The sequence below is a fragment of the Hydra vulgaris genome, chromosome 11, assembly GCF_038396675.1.
Source record: "Hydra vulgaris chromosome 11, alternate assembly HydraT2T_AEP".
NCBI classification, from domain to species: domain Eukaryota; kingdom Metazoa; phylum Cnidaria; class Hydrozoa; order Anthoathecata; family Hydridae; genus Hydra; species Hydra vulgaris.
The window spans coordinates 3143219-3165855 of record NC_088930.1 but is presented as its reverse complement, the minus strand read 5'-3'; the positions used below and the strand labels follow the sequence as shown (position 1 = coordinate 3165855).

Below are 22637 nucleotides of genomic sequence, written 5' to 3'. Positions count from 1 at the left end.
TGAAAAGCTGTTTAGAGGAGCAGCTCGCATGGCTCGCCATGTTTATTTTATGAGAGCTTTTCTCCGCTCCCGCACTCATTTACTCCAACCGAGGCCTATATATAAATATAAATATTTATATATAGGCCATTTTCGGTTTATTTTTAATAGGTTATAGAGTGTCACTCGCCATATATATATATATATATATATATATATATATATATATATATATATATATATATATATATATATATATATATATATATATATATATATATATATATATATATCGTCAATGCTTTTGACTCAAAACCAACCAAGATTAAGCAATATCAAGTAAATTATCTATTTATGGAGAAAGAGATAACAAAATTAGAAAAATAAACACGCTATTGATTTATAAATAATATGCTAATTACTAACTAAACATTTTGATATAAATATATTTTGTTAACGTTTTGAGTAAAATCATGATATACAAAAGAAGTAAAGGAATTATAATAGTCTGATTGTAGCTCCTTCTACAAAAAAATATTTACTAACTCTGTCACTAAGTATTTAAGTTAAATCATTCTAACTAAGAACCAGTTTCAATGAAAATTTCATAAAATGCTACCCAGTTCTCGACCATGCTCTCAAGTACTCGGATTCTTATTTCAGCAATCAAACCAATACTATTACTTACTTTTCCGAAAGCTAATCCATTTTCGTTAAAAAGTCCCAAAATGATATAATCACTGTTTATAAATGGACTACTTATATCGCCAGAATCTGATGCTCCGTTATTTTTCTCTCGATACTGTTTATTATCTAAAGTTAATGCCTCAACAGTTGCATTTGTAAGTATATCCGTTGGATGCTCAGGATTTCCTGTCTTAAATAAATAACTTACAACCTTCTGGGGCTCTGAAAACAAAATGCGAAGAACTTGATCTTTTTTTGGAGTAAGGGCCCACAAATAAGAATGGCCTAAATAACCACGAACTGCTGTAAAAGTTTGATACTCTTCAAAATTTGTTTTTATTACTGCTTTAGGATTTAAATGTGCTTGAAACAGCATTGCCGTTTTGAATTCCTTATCAACTAAATTTTGTTTTTTTCCTTTCAGAGAAGATAATTTTCCAATATGCTGGAATAAAGAAGGTTTAAACCGAACACGCAAAAGTGCTTTATCCTTTTGACACTGTTTATCGTCTCCTTCTGGGTTGCACACCTTAACCCAAAAAATGTGATCCAGAAGCCAATCGTTTGGTTTATCTTTATAAAATATAAGAAAAAATTCGACTAAAATGCTTAAATGATATGAATGAAACGTTTTACCTATAAAACCGAGTGACGAAAATTCAAGCATGAACCAGTTATTTGTTGCCTGTTGCATTGCAAACGCTTTAATAGTAGTTGCATAACCCGGAGTTGCAATAATATCATCTTCCAACTGTACATAAAACACGGCACGAGGCTGAGCATACATCATCAAAAATGCATAGTCAAGATTTTGTTTTGCTCTCCACTTCACTCGTTCTGGAGGATCATTGAATGTAGAAGGAAGTTCATCCAATGGAGGATAATAGTTGGGTGATGGTACTATCACTTCCAAAAGACCACTCTCTAAAGAACTTTTAAACTTGTCTTTAATATCTAAAAAAAAAAATTACATTATCATTCATTTTAATTTGAGGCAGCGTACGGTAAGGATGAGGAAAACCCCCCTAAAACCTATTTCTATATAGAGGGAGTTTCTTTTTTTTTAATGTAATCTAAAGATCCTCAGCACTCTAAAACGAAATAATTTTTTACCTACTATTATTTTAAGCTCAGTATATCAGTTTTACAAGGAAGAGGATGTTTATTAACTTTCGGAAATTTTTCTCACCCACCCCATGCTTATTAAGAGCCCCTTCCAATTATTAAATTTTACTTGTTATTAACAAAAAAAAAAAACTGATATGAAAAAAACTTTAAGTATAATCAAGCTTTATAAATCGTTAATGTTTAAAAAATTTCAATTTTTCAAAATTTAAGCTTACGCTTATTTCTCACTATAATATAAAATTTATGTAAGAAGGGTGATGGAGTTGGAGTCGTGGAGTGACAACATTTGTAGTGGAGTTGGAGTTGCTAAACAAAATCGCAATTCTGACTCCAATAGTAAAACTTCTCGGTATTGCAGGTGCATGTACAAAATATTCAACCTTCAAAGAATTTTACATATATTTGGCATTTTGATATTCGTTTAGCTTTGGAGTCAGAGTTGGAGTTTTACTCTGAAAATTTCAATGATTGGAGTCGGAGTGGGAGTTGGTAATTTTTTTTTTTTACAACTCCACACCCCTGTTTGTGAGCATATTAAAAGCTATTGAAATATATTGAAACAGCTGTAAAAAAACAATGGAATATTGAAATCAAGCCAGACTAGAATTAAATGGTTTATTCGCTCTTTAAAGGGATCCCAAACCTCCGAGACATGTTCATATTAAAGAGAATGATAAAAAAAAGTTTAGGCTAAATTTTTTTGATTAAAACAAAAGAATAAATGCATACAAAGAAAAACTAATTTTATTTTAGTCAAAACTCACCTTATCCATTTTGTTGTAAGAGTTTTACATGATGTCATTGGTTTGTTTTTTTGTTTACAAAATTGATCTTCTAAACTAACAAAATAAATCAATGACGCCATGTACTCAAACTCATAGGAATAAAACACGCTAGAATAAATTATCAAGTCTGTAGATTGCGGTATACATTATGAGGACTATTTAGGCTACAACAAAACGGTGGAGAGCTTCATCTAAAACAAAAAAGTTAGTTTTTCTTGGTATGCATTTAACCTTTTTTTTTAATCAAAAAATTTAGCCTAAACATTTTTTTTAGCATTCTCTTTAATATGAACACAATATGTCTCGGAGGTTTGGGATCTTTTATTATTAATTCATTATTAAAATAAGAAAAGTCTTTTTGCAAACATTATGTGTGGCGCAGTGGTTAGCAGCTGTGGCGTAGTGGTTGAATTATTTGCTTTAAAAGCAAGCGATCCAGGGTTCAAAGCAAGCTCTGGGCATATTTTTCGTCATTGATAAAAAAGGAGGTATGAATATCCTAGTTATGATGTTCCACAATGCTTTATGACAAGACCATAAGGTCTTCTTGGGGCACCTAAAACAAAATTATAAATGTTGTATATATTTTTTGACCACATAAAAAAGTTTTGAGGTTAGATTATAACTTAAGATAAGTTACCATTTCAATTCCATGACTACATTGCAATTAAATAATTTGGTGGTCAGTAACACAAGCAATAAATAAAATAAAAACTGAATAGTTTTAAGAATGGAATGTTTTAATTAAAAAATAAACTATTTATTAATTGAAAAAATTAAGATTTCTTTTAAGTAAAATTTTTAAGATTGCAAATTCCCTTTAGAACATTACATTTTGCAAATGCTCAATTTAACTTATGAAGCTAACAGTCATAATAAATTAAAGTAACTCTTTAATTTATTATGATTGTTAGCAATTTATGTGATGTAATAATAAACATTTTTTTCATAAATCTACTTTGTTTGGAGGTTGATGTTAGAAAATGGTTGCATTTTATCATGCTTTTTAAATACTAATATACTAGCAATTAATGTTTAACACTTTAAATGTGATAATGAGATAACTAAAGTATTTAATTCATGTAATCATAAGTAAGTTGAACAAAAAATTATTTATTGATTAAAATGATGGCAATAATGCCAGGAGGTTTTTTAGGGGGTACCAATAGCAAGCAGAGATTCTAGGTGTGAATGAAAAGCTAATGATGAGGTTTTACATTATTCTCTATATCCTCTCCAGCAATGAGAAGGTGGAGCCTAACAAGCTGTATCAGTATAAACTGGAAACTGCTTATCAACCTGTACAAATGATCTCGTATGCCTCAGGATGTACATAAAATGTTAGCACTGCCATAAGGTTGTAAGCAAAATAGCCATTCCAGTTGAATCTGTGTTAGAGTACACAAGTCCTCCAACAAGGTGTTTAAGCACAACATGGAGCACTGTACCAGGAAGTTCTCCTCATGATGTCATAGTTTTGTCTGGTTTTTTGTTTGGTGCTTTGCAGCACTGACCCTAAGGTGTCAGGAATTAGGAAAAGTCCTAGAAAGAACAAAGACTCTAGTCTATCGTCTATAGAGGTCATTGAGTTTATGCCTTTCCTAGATTCTTATTTATATAATTAAAATTATTTTAATTAAATTCTTAAACTGCCTAGATTCTTACTTGTATAATTAAATTTAATTAAATTGAATTCTTAAACTACATAAAAATAAACAAACAAAAATAAAGAAGAAGTCTTGACAAACCAAAGCCACCTCCAAAATGACTAACTGTGCAGTCAGGACCACTCCTAGAGATTGAATATGCTTAGAATCCAAATCCCAAACATTATTTACTTATATTTAGACATAAAACATGTCTCATCTAATTGAAAAAACATCTGGACATCCTTAGACCACCTTCGATTGCTTAAAAAAATAACCACATGTGGAATCAACTTAGAGCTAAAACTTACTAAAACTGGTTTGACTTTGAGGTTTCTTCCATAGACCATACTATCATTATTATCTTGTTTTATTTTATTTGTTTATTTAGTCTTTTTAAAGTTGCCTTATACTAAACACTGCACAACTTAAATATAAACGACTAAAATGTAAATATTTTTTTTTTTTTTTTTTTAGATTATTCACCTCCCCAAGGCCCGAGGGGGGGCCACTACAGTCGAGGAGGCTACTCATTTTTTTTTTTTTTTTTTTTTTTTTTTTTTTTTTTTTTTAGTTGTTATTCGTGGTACAACCCTCTCTCAACTCTTTAACTCCGAAACACGAACCTTTCCGAGCAAGGCCGCTGCGCGGAGAAACTTAGTTGAGCGCGGTACTTCCAGGGACGTGGTGGGAGTCGAACTCCGAACCTCTCGCTTATGAAGCGAGCGCTCTTACCACTACACCACTACCGCATATAAATATATCATATAAATTATAAAAATATAATATAAATATAAAATATAATATAAATATAATATAAATATAATATAAATATAATATAAATATAATATACATATAATATAAATATAATATAAATATAATATAAATATAAAATATAAATTTAAGTTTAATAATATAAATTCACTTTATTAAATTAAAATTTTTGTTGTTTTAAATTTTAATTTAATCAAATAAAGATTAAAGCAACTAAAAGAGAAGTCTGACTTTAACTCTGACTTAAAAGTACTTCTTGTCTTAGGGCTTTAGGTTGTTAAAGGCTAGTGATGGTATCTTTATAAAATTACTCAGCTTGGGCATATGTTAACTGCATCTGTCTATTACTGTCTTGTAAAAGGCCTCATCTAGCAACACCCCTTCATCTAGCAGGCCACACCTCTTCATCTAGCAGCCTGATGTAGATACCAACCTATATTGTATTGTTTTCTGTCAACCTGTGTTATATTGTGGCAGCTCTCAAAGAAGTTGACTTTATTACTAGTAAAAGATATAAAAAATAACAATGCTATGTTACGCATGAAAGTATTTCTGTAAATACTTTTAGTATCAACGCCACATAAGACGCTTTTTGTTATGACTTTAGATTGATTAGCAGAAATCAGGCAACTGATTTTTCTTAGGATGTCATGCACTATCTATGATTAGGTGTAACATTTAATTATATATAATTATGTACAATTATAATAAACAAATTAGTTACAATTTAATATTAACAGTTATACAAGGGGTTGAAATAGGTGCCAGACATCAATGCCCCCTGCCCTTCTTTAAAACTTTTCTGAAAGGGGGTTGGGCAACCAATCTTTGATAATATTTTCTGATAAAATGAACAATGGTTGGTTGCCTTCCTTGAGCAGGACTTAAAAATGGCCCAAGGGGCGCTGAATCATAATATAATTAAATCATAATATTTCTAATCATAATCATTTTTTTCATGAAAACAAAAAAAATTTTTCACGAGAACTTTCTTAAGAACAATTGTCTTTATAGATAAAACTTAAGGCAAATAAAGATTGTCTGATGCAAAGTTATTTTCTTATTATAATTTTTCGCATTTTATCTTACAACTTAGGATTTCAAGATATTTAGAAAATTTTTAACAGTGTCTATTAACAAAGCCTAACATTCAACCCTTATACATTGAAATAAACAGAAATCATTGAATGTAAAATGATTATAAAAAGTTTAAATTAAATATGATGAAAAGTTTAAACTTAAAGTATTTTCTTTTCTTTAATGAGGTTAGTTAGTTTTAGGTAAAAAATTTCACAACAGCAGTAAAAAGGTTTTCTACAATAATTTATTACAACTTCAGCCTCAGAATTAAAAAAATTAAGGTCAGCAATTTATTGCTGCCTTTGAACTGCTTTTGGTCAACATCAGGTTGGAACAAAATTTTTAATACAAAATCTTTAACCAGGGATGCAGAGTCTCAAAAGGAATTCGGCTTTATATCTTTGTTTTTTCCTGGCCTGTGGTGTCTAGGAGCGTTAAAAATGTTAAGTGACTTATGATCTGCAATATAATAAAAAATTCATGAGATCCAAGCCTGGAGTCTCAAAGTCCTTGCCACCATTATACCTAAGGACTCCAGGTTCAAAAATTGATTGTTCCTCTAACCTAAAAGTCTTAAATTTTATCCCAAAAGTAGTCCATAAGCTTCTTTACACTTTTAGAGCTCTAAACCAAAAACTTAAATATCACAAAAATAATCTTTTTGTGACTTTCCAACTTGGAGTTCTTTTTAAAACACTGCATCCCTGCTTTTAACATTGCAAAAAATGATTGCTACTTAAGCAACTTGTATACTTATTCCATTAACTAAAACAAAATCTTGTATAACTCGCCATTTCAAAAAAGCTGTATCCTTTTACTGTAACTGTTTCTTTATGTTCAAAAAACTTTTATTCATCTAGTTTTTTTCCTCTAACATCAGTGCTTTGTAATACTCATGTTATGTCATTATGTTTTGCTAACTCTAGCAATTTACAATCTAATAAGTCTTTTGTTGTTTATTTGCAGTGGTTGCTTGGAAGGACTAAACTCCCAACTTAGTGGTTACCTGGGAGAAGTCAACTCCCAATGTAATGTTTACTTGGTAGGAGTTAACTCCCAGCGTAGTGGTAGTAAGTGGCTGGGGCCCTGGCCTCAGCTAAAAATGAAATTTTTTTCAAACCCGACCCTGGCTAAACTATAAGATTTAGCAGGGGTTAATAGCTGGGGCTAGAAAAAAATTTATAATACTTTATATATTATAACTTTATGCTTACATTTACTATTTATTAAATACTTGCATATATTTATATATTTTCAAACTCTAATTTACTTCCAACTAGATTGCAAGCAACCACTATTAAGTTATGAGTTACTTTAAAATAGAGAATAAGTTAAAATATTAACAAATGGTTAACTTAAGACATGAAAAGTTGTAGGTTGTATATAAAAGAAAAACATGAAGATGGCTAATAGTTAAGGTTTTTTTGATGTGCAAGGAAAAAAACTGGATTAATAAAAGTTTTTATAGCATGAAGGGACAGATACAGTAAAAGGATGCAACTTGTTGAATAAATAACCAAGCAAGAATGAGTTTTGGTTTATTGTAATAGAGATGATTGCTTGTTTGAGCATTGACCATGATTGTATTTGTAGAAAAAAAAAAGAAACACAACCTTACAACAATGGAAGAGTGGCTCAAACTTGGGAGATAAAGCAGGTCTAATTTATTATTATTTTTTTTTAATGCTAATTCACCTCCCCAAGGCTGAAAAAGCCACTACAGATGAGAGGAATACTTAATTGTGGTTATAACCCTCTCTCAACTATATAACTTCGAAACACGAACCTTGATAACCAAGGCCTCTGTGCAGAGAAGCAGGTTGAGCCTGGCACTAACAGGACACATGGTAGGGATCGAACTTGGTACTTCTTGCTTATGACGCAAGCGCTCTACCACTACTCTCAGACAAAGTCTTCGCATTGCATTTCCAATGTGTTTTTAGACTTTGTCTGAGAGTTAGAGGGTTGTTATTCATCAATATAGGAATACCAACATTATTGCAATATTTTTTTGTAGTAAGTAAATGAGTTTTGCTGTCTAACGAAAACTGCAGATATTAAGTCCAGAATTTAAAGCCATAAGCCACAGCAAGCCTTAGGCTGTTACAGAAGAGAGCTGCTTGTTCTAAGCAATCAAAAAGTGAAGATTTTTTGTCAAGACAAGAGTATAAAGTTGAGTCGCTAACACATAAAGCCACTTTAGATGTTAAATTTCCATGAAGATTGATATTGTAGATAAGAAACAACACAGGAGCAAAGATTCAAGGGTACCACAAGATACCTTTACGCTAATCTTAAATAACCTGATGTTTGGTCAAAGTGTTTTCTTGAGTTTTGAAAATTGGAGCCACTTATTTAGCACTTTTTAAAAATTAAATATTATAAAATATTATATAATTAATAAGATTAAATGTTAGACTTACTTTAGTCAATCATATTGTTAAAGACTAACCAAAAGCCTCTAGAACCTAACATCTGATATAAGATACAAGATTTAGTAAACTAAGAATAACAAAGCTTAACTTCAGACAGGACCTTTTTACATTGGCTTCTTGGAATAATAAAAGGACATTTGTTCTTAAGAGAAATGTTCTTGTAAAAAAGATGAAATAAATGATTAATAAAGCAACTGCTCAAGATGGGGAAAAAAATATGGAGTAGAATGAGGTTTGATTTGAAAAGTAGGAATAAAAGCTTCCAAACTTTCAGTCCAGAAGGAATAAAAGCTTCTGAGATACGCTTTATGCATACATATTATGGATATAAACATATATGTTTGCTATTTATTTAGATGCTGGCATGCGATATCACTTCATATTTATATAAACTGTAGTATTTATATGGTGTAGTATTTGCCAAAAGAGAAGATGATGATGATGATGATAATGATGATTATGTTGATCATAATGATGTTTATAAATGCATATATATACAAAATATAACATGAATTTTGAATAAAAAAATTATAATAGGATGTACAAATGTTTATGCAGCCCCAGTCACAAATCTGGCCCCAGCTATATTTTATCAAACCCGGCCCTGGCCCTGGTCAAATATTAACCCTGGTCATTCACTACGTAGTGGTTGCTTAGAAGGAGTCAACTTCCAACTTAGTGGTTACTTGGGAGGAGTCAACTCCCAACTTAGTGGTTGCTGCAAGGAGTCAACTCCTAACTTAGTGGTTGCTTGCAGATTTGTTAAGAGTGAACTTGTTTGAATTAAAAGTTAAAAAATATGAGCGCATTCAGACCTCTTAGTCTTATGTGAATATTAGATATAACTAATCATTTTAATTGTTTATTTCAGAAACCGATCAAGTGAAATTTTTTTCAAAAAATAGTGCTGTTATAGAATATATGATATATGAATATATGAATATATGAATGATATGTTATATGAATAGCTAACTTTAGTCACACCACCATATGTAGAAACACATGAACTATCAAACCTTTTAATAGTCACATTTTGTCTCAAATTTTTGTTTATTGCAAAAACCCTTTTGAAAACTTAAAAGTTTTTTTTAGTTTTCTAAAAATATCAAAAAAGGATACTTGACAAGTTTCGAGTCAAGTAAACAACTTATTTAAACTTCTTTATCCTTGATGATTTGTGCTAACTTTAAATAACCTGATTTTTTGTACTAACCTTAAAAACTATAAAACACAAAAAACCATCGCCATCACCAAGTTCTCTAAACCTATCATTCACTAATATTCATGATCTTCGAAGTAACTTTTCTTCTGTTGAGTCTTATCTTTTGCAAAGTTAGCCAGACCTACTTGCTCTTTGTGAGACTAATTTGCGTTCAGCTGTCTCATCTTGTGATCTTAGTGTTGATGGTTATTTTCCTTTATTTCATAAAGACTCCAATAGTCACATGTTTATGATACTACCATTTATTCTTGTCATGATAAGAAACCCAACACTCTCTGATTGCTTGGAGGGGGCATTTGAGCTTGAAAAGGATCTCACTTCTGCTACAGCATGGGGCTCACAGTGGCCGGTGAACTTTAATTCAGATAAAACTCAATTTTATTCAGCAAATCGTTATCGCAATAATTTAGATCTTCCTATATTTATGAATGGAAATGTACTCGATGAGTCATCTACCCTTCATCCTCTAGGATTAACTCTTACTTCTGATCTTTCTTGGAAACCATATATCAAATCCATTGCAAAATTAGCATCTGCTAAGGTTGCATCTCTTTATCGAGCTCAACACTTTCTTACTCCAGATTCTATTCTCTATCTCTATAAATCTCGAATCTGGCCTTGTATGGAATACTGTTGCCATATCTGGGGCAGATCTTCTAATGATGTCCTTTCTCTTTTAGACAAGGCGCAAAAAGGCATTGTAAACATAGTTGGACCTGCTCTTGCAGCCAACCTCCAACCATTATCACATCAATGTTGCTTCTGTTTCTCTTTCCTACAAATACTGTAATGGGCACTGTTCTAAAGAGCTAGCATCTCTTGTGCCATCTACTAAAATTCATATTCATGTTACTGGTCATTCAATTAAGTGTCATCCTTTTTCTGTGATTTTTCCTGAATGCTCTAAAAACTCTTATTTGTCTAGTTTTTTTCCTCAAACATCAGTTCTTTTGAACTCACTTCCTTTATCTTGCTTTCCTGATTCATATAATTTGCAATCTTTTAAGTTGTTTGTAAATCATTATCTTGCTCTACAACCTTCATCTTTTCTTTTCCAGTAACTTCTAACTCTAACAGTAGTTGTTTGCAGACTTGTTGGAAGCAAAGATGTTAAAAAAAAGATACCTTAGATAACCTGATATTTTGTGCCAACCTTAAATAACCTGATGTTTTGTGCTAACCTTAAACAACAGTAAAAGACATTTAAAAAACTCAAATAAAATATTAGATGTTAACTTCAATTTTACTGCTTTTTTTTAAAAAACATTGAGCACACTTTTTTGTAAAATAATTAAATTTATTTTATTTCCAAGTTTTAAAAGAAAGCCTAAACTTTTAAAGAAAAATGAAAGAAAAAAAAAATAATTTAAAACAATGCTTTTTTTTGTATACTGCATTTAGATTTTTTAACTATTTCATAAGTAGGTATCTAACACATCACTTGATGTATTGAGGTGCACAACCCAACATACTAATAACCCATCAATGAATACATACATGGTTTAACTATTTAGAACCTGCTAATTAAGCAATTAAAAAATCTTAAAGGCACATCAATTTATAGATTAAAAAAAAAATTATTTTTTTTGGTATATTAGATTTCTTTGAAACCTGCCTGATCCCTCAATTTATCTATGTAATAAGATTTCATTATCTTTTTTAATATAGTGTCACCATATTTCATAGACACTTGAGCAGATTTTAGTAATTATTTTAGTGATTGCTTCAACAACCTGCGTGAAAATAAAGTGAAAATAAAAGTCAGATAAAAAAGACAGATTACTTTAAAAATATAAAATTTTGAAGAAACTAGTTGTAAGTATTATTCCTTAAATTTTGCTTTTTTTGCAATTCATTTGAAAGTTTTCTTGAGATACCCTACAAGTACCCTAGAGATATTCTATAAGTTACATTTAGTTTTTTTTTACTAAATAAAAAAAGTTTTCTTTTACTAAATAAAACACTAAACAACAAAATTTTCTTTTATTAAATAAAACACAAAAGGGGCTGTTCAAATAATATGTGAGTCTTAGGGGGGGAGGGGGTATTAGAAAGTGTCACAAAATATCACATGAGGGAGGGGAGTGGTTTGTTACAGTGTGACATGATAAATAACTTTTTAAATTAAATTTTTTTTCACTGCATAATTTTTTAAAATTGCGAACTCTGAGATAATTATATACAATACATATTTTTAAGAAAAATGCTGTGCAACAACTTCATAAGTAGCTAGCGTTTATTGTTTAACGGAGTCATAACAAATAAAAATAAAAAATTTTAATTAGCTTTTTTTTAAGTTACTTGTGGTAATTGCAGACATAAAAAGAAATTTTGATTCTACAAACAAAGAAAAACCAGATAGTGGGCGATTATTTAAAAGCAATTTATGTTATTGATCTAAAGATATGTTAGTTTTAGTTTTACAATACTTTAATTTTTAATGTTATTGTTATTATTACTTTTAATGTTTTGTGTCACTCTATTATAAAGAATTTGTCGAACTACTTTAGTTACGTTATCATTTTATTATATATTAAGTTATTTAGTTACTATGATATAAAATTTTAGTACTACTATTAAATAGTAGTACTATTAATAATGTCATTATAATTAATATCTTTACTATATACTTATTTAACGTAATGGTTGTAAGGAAAATTAATTTAATGTTGTTGATATTGTTATAGATTAAAAATGTCTAGTGAAAAAGAAAAACTTTACAAATCTATTTATGAAGGATATTTGAAAGCATTTGCAAACAAACCAAAGCAAAAGTCTCAAGAAAAAACAAATAAAATCTGGTCTGAGATTAAAACAAAGAGCAAAACATTATCAGAATTAAATGTAGAAGTTGAAAAAAAATTAAAAGAGCTAAAACAAATTGAACTTCGAAATAAAGTTGGTATTTTATCTTACTGGACAAAATTACCGAACCAATTACCGAATACACCAAAAAAGAGTGCGGTTGAATCTAAAATCACTTTTGATGACGTGACTGACGCGACCCAATCAATTACAACAAGCAAAGAGTGTGGAAAAGAAAATTCCAATTTCTCAAAAGTTTTAACAAAACAAGCCCCAAAACAAGATCAGTTAAAAAATGAAATTTTTATTTTACAAAAAGATGTTGCATATCTCACTGAAAAAAGAAATTGCAACTTGTTGTCACAAGAAGACTACAAAATACTAGGGCAAAAGCAAAAACTTTTGGTAGAAAAAAACCAAGATCTTGTACTTCGTCAAAAAGCCACTGAACGCCAAACAGCAACCAGACTAAAAAGAAAAAAAGCTATAGAAGCATTAGATCCAGATATTAGAAAAAAGTTGTGTGGAATTAAAAATTCAGTATCAAAAGGTCGACTGCTAGCCTATGATCAGGACAGTTTAATAAAAGCAATTGTAGATATTGCCATGAAAGGGTCTGTTTCTGACGATAGGAGAAGAACTGAAATGGTTCGAACTGTAAAAACATTAAATGACTTGGTTGAAGAATTGAAAAATCATGGTTACAATCTCTCGAGATCAGGAGTTTACTTAAGATTACTTCCAAGCAGATCATTGAGCACAGAAGGAAAAAGACATGTTAAAACTGCACCTGTCTGGTTAATAAGAGCACAAAACTCTGAGCATAAATATCATGCAGACACAAAATTTGCCATATCATCCATTAGTGCCCTTGAAGAACTTGCGGCAGTCTTGGGTCCTAAAGAAGTGACGTTTCACTCCCACGATGATAAAGCCAGGGTGCCAATTGGATTGATAGCTGCAAGTAAACAAGCACCAATGATGATGCATATTGAGTACAAGGTAACTTTAGCTGATCATGATTTTGTAATTGCTCCTCAACACAAACTTATTCCTTCAGTAATTGCAGCCATAGAAATTAAAAAGGATTGCATGGAAAAACAAGCAGTCACATAACCTGGCCCAACATACATAGCAATCAGAAGTGCAAAACATGATTCATCAGCAGCACTTAGTCACTTAGAAGACATGAACAGAATAAACCATCTTCCTGCATTTAAAAACAGCTTATTTAATGAAAATCCAAGATATGAAAAAACAATTCATTGTGCCAAGACTTTTTTCAAAGAGCATGATCTTGATGCAATGTTTGTGGCCACTAATGCTCCTGGCAGAAGAGTCTTTAACAGGGTAGAGAGAAGAATGGCTCTGCTAAGCCATGACCTAGCAGGAATTATACTTCCATTTGATCATTTTGGAAACCATCTTAATTCAAGAGGAGAAACAACAGACAAAGTTAAGGAGAAGGCAAACTTTGCCAAAGCAGGTGAAGTTCTTGCACAAATTTGGTCTAGCACAGTCATTAATGGATTTGAAACTAAAGCCGAGTACATAAAACCAAACAGTGAAAAATGTGTACAGTTAAAACATTTTGGAGCAGAGTGATATGCTAAACATGTCAGAGAAAGTCAATACTTCCTTCAAATTGTAAAATGTAAAGATCAAAAATGCTGTGCTCATCGTCGCAGCTCACTGTTTCATCTTATTTCAACTGGTTTTCTTCCACCATCAATTTTTTTGTTCCGAGGAGAATATGGTCTTGAATGCAAATATACAAAGAACAACTTTGCATCTTTCTTTTTAAACTTACCACTATGCAAAACAATTTTGCCCACGACAGTTACAAAAAAGTATCCTAATGGATTGCCATACGACTACTCATGTCCAAGCATTTAAAATTCCTCACCAAAAAAAATTTGTACCAATTGCAGTTTATATTTTGCAACTATCAAATCAATGAAACAACACAAAACAGTTTGCTCAAGTATTGAATATTCGAATGAAATTCAAAAAGTTAGACCTCAACAAAGAAACAATTGAGTGGTATGATCAAGATGATGTTGATACCTCTGAGCTCAACTGGCCTTCAAAAATTATTGAAGAACATGGAACTCCAATACTTGAAGGTCAAAGTCCGATTTGGGAACAAATTTAGGTTTTAGACAGATATTCTTCAATTGTATTTTTTTATAAAAATGAACTACTACAATTAAAATATAAACTTATGAAAATTTTTTTTGTCATGTCACACAGGGTGGGGGAGTGGGGGTTCTTCAAAATGCCACAAAATGTCACATAGGGGAGGGGGTTTTAGAAAAACGACAAAAAAAGAAATCACATATTATTTGAACAGCCGCAAACAACAGTGGTTGAAAATACACAATAATATATAATAGTAAAATAATTAAACAACTAAAATCTATAACAAAAAAGTAAAAAATATTAAAAAACCTTTTACCTTTTACTACTTCATTTATATACTTTTCATTTCTTTCTCCAACAAATACAACAATCAAAACATCTTCTTTTTCTTTATCATTTAAGCCAGTAATCATAGAAGTTAACATTTGATTTAGGTAAGAATGTTCTCTGTAAACAGTTGGTACACCAAATACCAAACTGGCTTTTCTATTTTTTGTTAAATGTATATATGGGGCAAGTGCATCATTATGTCCAAGTAGGTGTGGGAGTCTACTGTAAATATTTGGTAAAGACAATAAAATGTCAGTAGAACTTTCATTAAATTTTTCTTTTAACTTGCGCCTTAGATCTAACATTTCCTGCATCCGAATACTATTTTCAAACTCTAGTTTCAAAAGATTATCTTTTAATTTTTTAATATTTTCATATAATAAAGGTGGAACTGTATTTTTTGCTAACTCATATCGACGAAGAATAGCTTCATTTTCATTTTGTTTTTGCCATATAAAAATAATACACATCACAAATAAAATTAAAAATACAAAAATTCCAAATCGATTTTTCCGCAGGTTATTGTAGGTAAACATTGCAAAGCATTAAATTTAATTAGAACCAAAAAAAAGCTGGCACATGTGATATAATGAAGATAAATTGACAGGTGTAATGAAGACAAACTAATGGCATCATTAAAACATGATGTCACTTTGCTAAAAAGATAGTTTAAGTTCATCAGTTGAGCTCATTGGTGTTTAAAATAAATGTAAACAAAAAAATCAAAATTTTATGTAATTTAAAAATAACCATCAAATTAGTCAAGTAAATAAAAAAACTTATAAATTAAATTATTTATAACAATTAAATGTAATTATTATTGACTAATTAAGTAATTATTAAATAATATAAAAGTTATTTATTATAACTTTATAATTAATGTATCAATTATTTATAATTATATAATATAAGTAATTAATATATCAATTATTGAATAAACAATGTAAAAGAATTTAAAAAGTCAACAAGTTTAATAAATTAATGAAATTAGATATCAAGATTTTTAGAATTGCTATTACTACCACTGTTTTAATTTGTTATACTAAAAATTTCTCCTTTTTTAATGCGTTCAAATCATAAACCAAAAACGCTTTTAGGAAAAAATTTTTAGAAACAGAAATCAGTGAAAGAACTCATGCTTTATTTTTAGATTGAGCAAGGGCTATGGCATGTTTTTAGAGGCTTTTTAACGCCTGGTTGTTAAAATCAAAATCTAAAAAAAAAAAAAAAAAAAAAGAACTAATAAAATTTCATATTTTGTATCTTGAGTCACCTTTATCATGTTTTTGTTATAAAGAAATTTTTTAAAACTAAATGCTAGTAAGTCAATGAGTATGCTGATGATGATATTTTTCAAAGATACTTAAATATTTTATGTTGGAACAAAAGTTCCAAGGTAAAATATTTAAGTATCTTTGAAAAATATCTGAACATGTGTCAAGCCTTAAAATGAAGTAGTTAAATTCAGTGTGTAAAATACCTTGTTATTAAAATTGACTGCAATTTAAATTTTTCTGAACACATTAGCTTTACTGCAGCCAAAATAGCTAAGATGATTGGTTATATGGTTATATGATCATATAAGAATTGGTAGGTATCTGACAAGCAATAATGACAAAACAATAATTTTATAATACAATTATTGCATCTCATTTTGAATATTGTGCTTCATTATTCTTTGATGCAAATGAAAATGATATTCAAATGCTTAAAAGTTACAAAACAAAGCTATGAGAACAATTTTAAAATGTGACTGGTTCACACATAGTAATGATATTTTGTCTAGATTAAACTGGCTATCTGTAAAAGAAAATATTCAAATAAAAGTATTTTCATTTTTACACAATACTATTTAACTACAGAAAATGAATGTCTTTCAAGGATTTTGTATAAAAAAACAATGAAGTACATGATTTTTTTACAAGAAATGCAAATAATTATCACTTAAAAATCCAGAACAAAAAAACTGGACAAAAGTCTATATTTTGCAATGGGCTAATTGCACAACGAATTGCAAAATGATTTTAAATTGCTTAACAGGAAAGAATTCAAGAATCAAGTCGTGAGCTTTTAAAACAAAAAAGATGTTTGTAAAAATAATATGAAGTGCTATGTACTACTTTTTACAATGGTTTTAAATATCTGTAAACAGGCTAATCATCATCATCATCATCATAATAATAATAATAATAATAATAATAATAAAAATAATAATAGTAATAGTAATAATAGTAATAGTAATAATATTAATAATAATAAAGTATTCTCTATTAAATTTTTTCTAAAAAATTAATTCTACTAAAAATCATTTTAGTAGAATTAATTCTACTACTTTAATTTCAGTTGAGTAAGAAAAGGGCATTATGGAAAACATTATGGAAACCATTATGGAAACCCCTCCAAACCACACAAGTGTAGTCATTAAATGGACATTAAACTTTATTTAAAAAAAGATATAATGAGCAAGATTAAAATATATATAATTTATGAAATTTATCAATGAAACTATTAATATATACAACACGCATAAAACCATAACATATATCATGCATGGCTTTTATCTTGAATTTATTTTCTTGCAAAAAAAATTGTCTTTATAGATTTAAACAAAGCCAAATATAAACTTTTATACTTGAACATAAGATAGTAAATTAAAAAAAAAAGTGTTTTTAACAAAGACATTTAACAAGGATAAAATATCTTTTGAATTTTAATACAAACTTAATTATTTTGTTTTTATATTACATTTAATAACATAGTGTATAAGATATTTCATATGATAAACTTACAGCGACTTGTTATATTATAATAGACTTTATAGCAAAAAAAGGATTTCTCTGTTATATTGACTTTAGTGATGATTTTTCAAAATTTTTATGTTTTTCAACTTTATTTAGTGTACAACACAAATAAGCAACAACACAAATAGAACATAAAGCACTTAATATTTAATATGGTTTTGTTTTGCTGCAATTTTAAGTGTAATTTCGAGCTTGTTACTGTCATTATGTTACACATAAACCCTGACTGTGATTATGGGACAATCCAAAACATCAATTTTTGTTTTGTTTTAAAACTTTGTTTTACAAGAACATAAGTCAGGACACATTGTCATAAGCACAAAGTGCCTTGAAACCTTGTGCCTATGACAGTTTAAAGTCACCCAGTACCCTGGAAATTTCTCCTAACAAAACCATTCTTTTTCTAATTAAACTCGATTTAACTATTATTTTTGGAACCCAGTTCATCCAAAAAGCAAACCTAAAAATAAATAAATACATGAAACATAATAGAAGGTAAAGTTTTTAAAATTACCCCTTTTTAATTATCTGTAGTGAAACTATTGTACTTATTTGTCCATTCCAAACTTAAATCCTGATTTCAAAACAAAATATTTCAGTGAAAAAATTTATCAAAAACAACAGAAGAAGCCGCTTGACCCACTCAACTGTTTCTAAATACAATAAGCAATTAGTAAGTGGCAATAAGCAGTATTGCTGTAAGTAAATAGAATGGTAATTAAAATTACTAGAGTGCAAAAAAATACGGTTCCATCAAATTAGGCAAATATATTCTCAGAAGATTTGTGTTATTTTAGTAAGTCTAATAATAATCGCTTTTTCATACTTTTATAGTTTGAAAATGTGATATATGAAGATGATGATAATATCGTATGAAGATCAATAACTTAATAATTACTAGTATTTATACTTTTTTTTCGCTGGATATTAAGATGACTTCTGGACATGCTTTCCAATTTCAAATCTTATTGAAAGTATTATGTTAAATAATTATTATCAAAAAGAAAATAATGAAATAATCTTAAGTACTCTAAATGAAAGTAAAAATTTAAACAGAAATCAAGGAACTTATTGCCATTAATACAACATTACAAATTCAAAATCAAAATCTAAAAGAGGAGGAAAAAATTATAAACAAAGAAAATTTATTAAAGAAAATTTGGATGCTAGCAAACTTCAAATTTATGTTAATTATATGAATACAAATAAAGATGGTAATGTGATCTTAAGTTGTGTCAATGAGGAATCTAGACAAAAAGTTGTAGAAGTTATTAAAAAAAATGAATGACAAATTATCAACAGAAGAAGTTAGTAAAGAAAAGCTAACACTTAGAATAGAATTTATAGTTAACATCAGTGAAGAATACTTACCCCTGAAAAATGTAATTATAACAAAAAAAAATTATTAGCCAAAATAGCTTAGAACAAGATTAGTTTTGATTAAAAGAAAATTATTTAAAAATGGTAATGCTGAACTAATTATCATGGATATGGACAAGCAGACTTTTGAGTAAAAAAGAGATAATCATCTCTACATTAATTGGCAATCAGTGTATGTGAAGAAGCATGAAGAAACATCATCTATTGTTACAAATATCAAAGTTATGGCCACTATGCAGACTAATGTCATAGTAAAGTAAGTTACTGTAGCTTCTGTGCTGGAAGTCATACTTCTAATGAGTGTAAACATAATAAGGTAAAGTGTTGTGTGAACTATTGTAATGTTCTTAATACAACATTAAAAATTTTTAAACAAACATATAATATTTCTGTATTATATAAATCACCTTAATTTTCTGCAGTATCTTTTTTGGATTTTTGGGACAAATAGGTAAATAATATTAGTGCCAAGTATGAGAATATTGTCTGCATGGGTGACTTAAATCTGAATATCTTAAAGTTTTTTTTTTTCACATGGTGAAAAAAAAAAACTACCCGATCAAAAAAATTGACAAGGTTAAACATGATGGTAAACTTATATTATATTTGAAGAAATGGAAAAGATACTGCAAGTAATAAATATAATAAACTTTTAATCAAAAGTATTCAAGATATTGATAAGTCTTTTAAATCTGAGGTAAATTATAATGTCAAACAAAATATCTATATAAATGTTAATATAAATGCTCTCAATGATTTCAAACCAATGAGCAGAAATTATCTTGATAATATAGTTAAAAATATGAAAATGAAAGGCTTAATGTGTGAAAATATGAGTGTAAAAATATTTAATAATATTTATCCAAGTGTAGCAGAGAAGTAATTAATTTGTCATTGAAGACTGGTAATATACCAAAATCATGGAAAAATTCCATAATCATACCAATCCCTTATTCTCTAAAAAAAAAAAAAAAACTCACCAAAACAACAGAAGGATTTAAGACCTATTAATATGTTGCCTGTGAATCATCGCAATATGGCTTCAAAAAATCATCGAAATATGGCTTCATGAACAAGTGTTGGATTTTTTTGAATCAAATAATTTATTGTATAAAAATCTATTTTTATTGTTTTATTGTATTATATTTATTGTATAGAAATTTAGTTTGGGAAAAAAAGATCAACTGAAGATGCTTTCCAAGTAATTCTCTCAATCTGGAGATTGGCATTAAACTAATAAAACTATAATCACAGTAATGCTGGACTTAAAACGTACTTTCAAAACTATTTACAGAGATCTTCTAATAAAGAAATTAAGTTGCTACAAAGCTGGAGGTAAAGTTCTTGAATGGATTAAAAACCATTTGTCTGAGAGAACTCAAGTGGTAAAGAGTGATGACGAAGATACCTTTTTTTATACCTTGTGCGTCAGGGGTCTGTTTTAGGTCCCTTACTCTTTATTATATATATGAATGATATAACCAATGTAATCAAATATGTAAAAATTAACTTATTTGCTGATGATACATTAATCTATATGTTGAAAGTGCTACCTTTGATGATGCAATTGTGAAACTAAATGAAGATCTCAAAGCTAGTATGTTATGGTTAAATAATGATAAACTAAAACTGAACACAAAGAAATCAATGGCAATGTTAGTAACAAGTTTGGCAATTAAAAAAATAAATATATTATTGAATAATTCACATGAATCAGTTATCTTGGATAACAAAAAAATTAAGTACTCTGAATGTGTTAAGTATTTGGGCATTCAATTTGATAAAAATTTAAAATTTACTAAACATATCAAGTAAACTGCTGAGAAAATATCTGAAAAATTGGGTTACATATCAAGAATAAGTAGAAATCTAAGCCAGTGGACTAAAAAAGTAATTTATAATACAATAGTGGCTCCTCATTGTGAATATTGACCCTTAATCTTTTTAAATGCAAATGCAGGTGATATAAAAATACTTCAGAAGTTGCTGAATAAAACTATGAGACTTAATCTAAAAATGAAATTTGGATGGTTATCAGTCAAGCAGAAAATTTATTTAAGATTTTGAATTTAGTTCATGAGGTAGTAACTAATCCAAATAATAAAATATATGTGAATATGTTCAGAAAGAACAGTGACTTACATAAATACAATACCAGAAACGCAAATAATTTTCATATGGAAGTGCAAAACAATATAAGTGGACAGAAATCAATTATCTGCAATTGACTCAAGCTATAGAATTCAACACCTGAAGAAACAAAAAATATAAGAAATAAAAGTTTCAAATCAATGATAAAATTTATCAAAAATAGGTGGACAGATTAAGCGTAGAACTTATCAAGGCTATAGTGTCATGATTAATGAATAAATAGGTGTAACTTTTAAATAATAATAATAAGTAAACATAAGCATTGAATTGCTATCTTAAAAAGACAACAACAACAACAACAACAAAAACAACAACAACAACAACAACAACAACAACAACAACAACAACAACATGATTGTTATATTCAGTAATTTTTAATATTTAGTAAAGATACAACATTTTTTATTGAATGTATATTTATTAGTGGTGCACATGCACCACTATTAATATACGCTATTTGTCTATTTACTAGATGTGCATGTTAGTAAGCATTAGTATTAGTATACACAATTTAATATAATTCACGAACTCAATCTTTTTTACAGCATTATTTATTTTATTTTTTCGTATTTTTATTTGAATTTCATATAAAAACTAAATCATTTGTATCTAAATATTTATTTTTCAAAACCTTAAAAAGGTTATAAACAACATTATACATAAAAACATTACAATGATATGACAAACATTACATGATATTACAAAATAAATATTCGAAAAGATTCAATATATACGAAAACAACTTTAAAATATTTTACTCTTTGTAAACGATCAATTTTTTCTATTTATACGACTCGCGTACCGATGATAATAATTTAACTTTTACGTACAAACGCAATAAAAAACGCGTAACTGTTTTTTTCGAATCAAAAGATTTTGTTTAATGACTCAACATAATACAAAACTTTAACTTTTTTTTTTTTTTGATTTTAATAACGTAAGCTAAACGTAAGATAAATTAAAGTGTTACTTAAATTGTAAATTAGTTAAATTTACTTCATAAATGAAAAAATTTGCGTTTATTAGTTTTCTAAAGCAAAAATAAGCTTTAACGAAAAAAATTAATGTTTTTTTTATTAAGTTTTCAAATTGAAATCAAAATCAAAGTGAAAAAGGTAGAGCTTTTTAAGTTTGTAAAATACCCTTTCACTTTTTGCAACAAAAACTTTAAAAAGGTAAAAAGCGTTGCAAAAAATGTTATAAAGAAAATAAGTACGAATACTATATAAATATATAAAAACTTTACCCATAAAGAATAATAATAATAACAAAGTTAAAAACAAGAGATATTT

The 22637-nt window shown here is 28.7% G+C and overlaps 1 protein-coding gene across 3 annotated transcripts; it reads right to left on the bottom strand.

Annotated features, from left to right (window-relative positions):
- Nucleotides 1-411: 411 nt before the first annotated feature.
- LOC100200548 (alpha-1,3-mannosyl-glycoprotein 4-beta-N-acetylglucosaminyltransferase B) lies at nt 412-22152 on the bottom strand. Of its 3 annotated transcripts, none has more exons than XM_065809814.1 (3): nt 22104-22152; nt 15000-15669; nt 412-1620 (listed from the first exon to the last, which is right to left on the bottom strand). In XM_065809814.1, the coding sequence occupies exons 2-3, from the start codon at nt 15547-15549 to the stop codon at nt 560-562; spliced, it is 1611 nt and encodes a 536-aa protein (XP_065665886.1). In that variant the 5' UTR covers nt 15550-15669; nt 22104-22152; the 3' UTR covers nt 412-559. The 3 variants fall into 3 exon arrangements, with proteins under 3 accessions (XP_065665886.1, XP_065665887.1, XP_065665885.1); XM_065809815.1 differs by lacking the exon at nt 22104-22152 and adding an exon at nt 21337-21441; XM_065809813.1 differs by lacking the exon at nt 22104-22152 and adding an exon at nt 18329-18846.
- Between the last annotated feature and the right edge of the window lie 485 nt (nt 22153-22637).

What these genes read in the sequence shown, in the direction of transcription:
- LOC100200548 (XM_065809814.1), bottom strand. Translation starts at nt 15,549, where the DNA reads ATGTTTACCTACAATAACCTGCGGAAAAATCGATTTGGAATTTTTGTA. An exon ending in TATAAATGAAGTAGTAAAAG is followed by an intron (nt 1,621 to 14,999) that starts GTAAAAGGTTTT and finishes TTTTTTTTTTAG; the next exon opens with ATATTAAAGACAAGTTTAAA.